At 40.1% G+C, this 4,238-nt stretch overlaps 1 protein-coding gene across 1 annotated transcript in view; it reads right to left on the bottom strand.

Annotated features, from left to right (window-relative positions):
• Nucleotides 1-3,831, bottom strand: part of LOC109926247 (kelch-like protein 4) — a 149,297-nt gene extending 145,466 nt beyond the window's left edge. The window contains exon 1 of the mRNA XM_020526150.2: nucleotides 3,428-3,831. Coding sequence (XP_020381739.1) covers nucleotides 3,428-3,831 — 404 coding nt within the window. The remainder of the gene's footprint in view (nucleotides 1-3,427) is intronic.
• Between the last annotated feature and the right edge of the window lie 407 nt (nucleotides 3,832-4,238).

Below are 4,238 nucleotides of genomic sequence, written 5' to 3'. Positions count from 1 at the left end.
CTTTAAGAAAAACTATGCTACATTTAAAAACTGCTTTCACAGGAGTGGGATGCTTTAATGTTCATGACTGTTCTGTAAATGCTGAATGAGATGTCAACACTAATGTAGGAATCATTTGCACACCTCCAAGTTTCACCAGCCTTTTCATTAGATGTGGACATCAATCCATTTTGATTATGATGCTGGTTAATGATTATTTGCTTGTGGGTGGCAAGATTACTACCTGGGTGGGTAGAAAGTGTTTGTCAGGGTGAAATTATCATCTATTCCTCGTCTGCCCATTTTAAAAATCTTCAGCCTTTATCAAACTTTAAAAGCCTGTGTTTTTCCATCGGGTACAATTGGAGCTATGTTTTCAGTGTGCTAGGAAATCGGTGGGTCAACTCTACTGCAATTCAGAACAGGCAGTCAAAGAAACTATGTGCTTTCATCATGTAACACATACCATAACATTTAGCCAAAGACCTTACTTCCCTTTTCTGGTAATAGTATTAGGGCTTTTTGATGATCAAATTGAAGGATTCTTCATTGTATACATTTATTGACCACCAATCATTGAAAATAGCTGCAATGATTTATTTCACTCTCTTACGCTGTAAAATAAACCTTAGGTGTCTGATTTCCTAATTCTACGTTAGTAGAACGTTTCTCATTACTCCTGTAGAAGTGTTGTTCAGTTGAACAAATGAATGGTGGAATAGGCTGTAGGAACTGAAAGACTTGCTCCTGATTCTGTGTTTCAAATTAAATAATGAGGATGTGCAGTCCAACACAGCTTTCTGCAATTGCGGCATCACAATCTGTGTTTGTGCGGTGAGTTCCAGTGGTCATCCAAACTATTATCAGAGTCTGTGGGTCGGATTCTCAGGGTCCAATGGGGGTAAGCACAGTGGGAGCTGATGCATAGCTTCTGAGTCCATTTTTCCTGCTAGGGACAAAGGACGGAGGGGTGACTGGGCAGCATGCCTATAAATGGCAAATAGTCAATTAAGTCGAGTAGAAGGACATCGAGAGGTTGTAGAACAGGCCAGTTGCAACTTCTTGGCAGCAAGCTATACTGGGAAGGGCCTCCATGCCGGGATAGTGACCCAGCTGTTAAAGACATCTAGTTTTAGTATTTAATGTTTTAAGAAGTTGGAGATAGATACCTCCTTCTGGAGGCCCTCTCTTTTCCATGCACCTGAACTGTGAGCTGCTGTTTCTTCAATGCAGACAGACCTCCTGCTGGTCCTATAGTTTTAAGTTGCCTTCCGGTGTCCTTATTTGACCAATGAGCTGACCCTCTGACCACCAATTTGCAAATTTGGGGCAAATCACTGTTCTCAGTGTGAGTTGTGACATCGCTCACAACCATTCCTCCAATTGACCCTCACCTCAGGGACCTAACTCAAAGGAAAACCCTGTCTTCTGAGTGGAGGTGGCTGCCCAACAGGGAAGGGGAACTGAAGGGGGAGTTCCACTGTCTGCTACCCATTCACAAAGTTACATTGCTAGAACTGTAAAGGCAGGCTATCAATATGCCCTTTAGCCAGGGGATGAAATGAGGCTGCAGGGATCTTAAAAAGAAGAAACTATGTCAGTAAGAGAGCATTAATAAATAAATGTGCTGTAAACAAATAAATCAGCAACTGTTGACAATGGAAACAGTATCCAGATGCGGATTCCTACTTTCAGTCTGAGCTTTCAACATTTAACTATCTGGAAAAATCAGGAACAACATAAAAGTGTGGTATCTTCACCTCACTACTGGACTGCTTCTTGTCTCTGATGCTCTAAGTATCAAGATAAGTAACAGTTGTAATGATGTAGGATTAATAAAGAAGAAAATGGTGAGGGCGCTGGTTTTTCATGGTGTAGTCTACAACTAAATGGTTAGGGTGACAGGAAGGCAGCACAGTTCTCTCAAAGGTTCAGTGTTCAGTATTCTGTTGTATGATAGGATCAGCAGAAGCTACCATTTTGGGTAGTTTTGATATCTGTGTTTTTGCTGGCCAGAAACATCCATCAAATAATGCATAAAAATAGCAGACAAAATACCACAAAACACACAGTAAATGCTTTCCACTTCACTCCCTATACTCGTAGAAACACTCCATTAAAGTCTATATTTCATGCTGTAATTCATCAAGTTAAAACACAATATAATCTAAAATTGCATTTCATATCAGTAACACAGATAATGGGATCTACCACTAAGCATACATTAAATTAGGCTTTTGCAGATGACAATGTTTCATTGTTTCCAGGGAAAATATTCACAATTTTCAGTTATTTTCTCTACTTTCACAAATGTTTGTCAGTGGTTTTCTATTAGATGTTTTTTCTCTATATTTGGATTGATTTTTCTCTTTCATTTTACCTCTGCCTGTCCCATGGACTATTCCTAACATATAACGGTGGTTTGGAAAGGATGCCTTCAGATCTCTGCCAATATTCTAACAGCAGCCTTTAGCAACTTACGTTTCAATTTTCTCTCCTTCCCAGTGCTTGACATCTTCTGTTGGCAGACAAATTTTTGTCTGTGAATTCAGATTAGGGATTTGAACTTAACTACAATTGGCCTAGTGTGGCGATAACATAATGCCCTACCCATATGCTGTCCTTTCATTATACATTTATTAGTACAAATAGTTACTTGGGGGTGAGGCAAAGACTTTGCAAATCAACTTGCATAACATGAAATTATGCAGAATTAAACAGAAAAATGCCATTCGGCCCAACAGGTCGCTATACAAACTTCCTTCCACCTTACTTCATATCACCGTTTTGACATAACCTTCAACTCGTTTCTCCATCGTATGTTTAGACAGCTTCTCCATGAATACATTTATGCTATTCACATCGATCAGTCATGTGGTACCAAGTTCCAAATTCTCACTGGGTCATCTCCGGATTGGGTCCAAGACATCTTAAGTGTCAGGAAGTACGAGTGAAAAGTTGCCACGCGTATGAACTGGGCAACAACACCAATAAAATCGACTTTCTACAAGTGCCACAAAATGAAGCTTTGAATAAACATGATTTTGACACATTTTAAATATAACCCAGAAAAAATCATTTGCTTGATCTGCTGACTGTACTGAAAACAGAAGTGCGTCTGAGGCTACATAACCATATGAAACTACTGTCACCGTATGAGTCGCTGGATACATCGGCAGGTTTTTACTGAGCAGTGATAAACGTGTGATTGAAGGCAAATTATCCACAGGTGCTCAAATCCATCACTGGAATTATGTAATAATATGAGCAGATGATCAGTTGCAATTACAAGAAGCAAAGCAGTAGAAAAAGCTAAGGGCATACATAAAATATGCTGCCAATATTGAACATAATTTTGAACTGTAGCCTAATTGATATTTTTGAAATAATGTAAATGATATTCAGTTTTCCTCAGTACTATTAATGTTTTCACAGTGCAAGCTCCTACCTCTCTGTAGGCTCTTCTGTGAGATCAACACTGCCTGATTCCACTGCTCCTTTGTTCTCTTTTTCTTCTTTAACTGAATCCTCTTGATCAGAAATTTTAGCGAGTCCTTCATTCTCTGGTGTGCGTGGCACTGTATTCTGCTGATACCATGGCTGACTGTCAGGTCTCCTGTAAATTGGAACTGGCACAGGTGCCAGTAAACTGTTTACAGGACTGCTGTTTTTTGTGAGTCCACTTCTGTCCCTTGAGTGGCTTTTCAATCTGTTCTGACCCATACTACGGTGCTCAAATCCCTCCTGCTGGAGACAGCCACTGCTTCCAGAAGAGCTCTGGCTAAACCATTTCCATCTCAGCCTCAGAATCTGCTTCATGTCAAACTCCTTCCTCCCGGACACAGACATCATTGTCCTAGAGAATCTTAAACTTGTAAATGTGAGATAGCTTCGATTTCAACACCGTTTCACGCCCTTGCACCTAATCCCTTCACTGAAGAAACCAAAAAGAACAAGCCTTCTCTGAGCAGTACACAGTACTGCTAGCACTCACTGCAAATACTAAGCTGCTGCTAACTGTGTAGGTGGGATACCATACTGACAGGATGATGAGGTCAGACCTCAAACGAGTAAATCAGATTAACACAGGAAGACAGCTACCAAAACTCTAAACAGCAGCTGGTCTTACATACAGTTAAACAAAGATTTAACAGCACTGTCCTTTGCTTAGCAAGATCCCATCTGTTTTAAGGAAATGCAAACTGTAATATAAGATCCAGGAAAACATGCACAAAATAAAGTACTAGGCTTGTGTTTCC

Source organism: Rhincodon typus, chromosome 14 (assembly GCF_021869965.1).
Source record: "Rhincodon typus isolate 14 chromosome 14, sRhiTyp1.1, whole genome shotgun sequence".
NCBI lineage: Eukaryota > Metazoa > Chordata > Chondrichthyes > Orectolobiformes > Rhincodontidae > Rhincodon > Rhincodon typus.
Note: the sequence above shows the minus strand (reverse complement) of the source record. Positions and strands in the feature narration are given on the sequence as shown.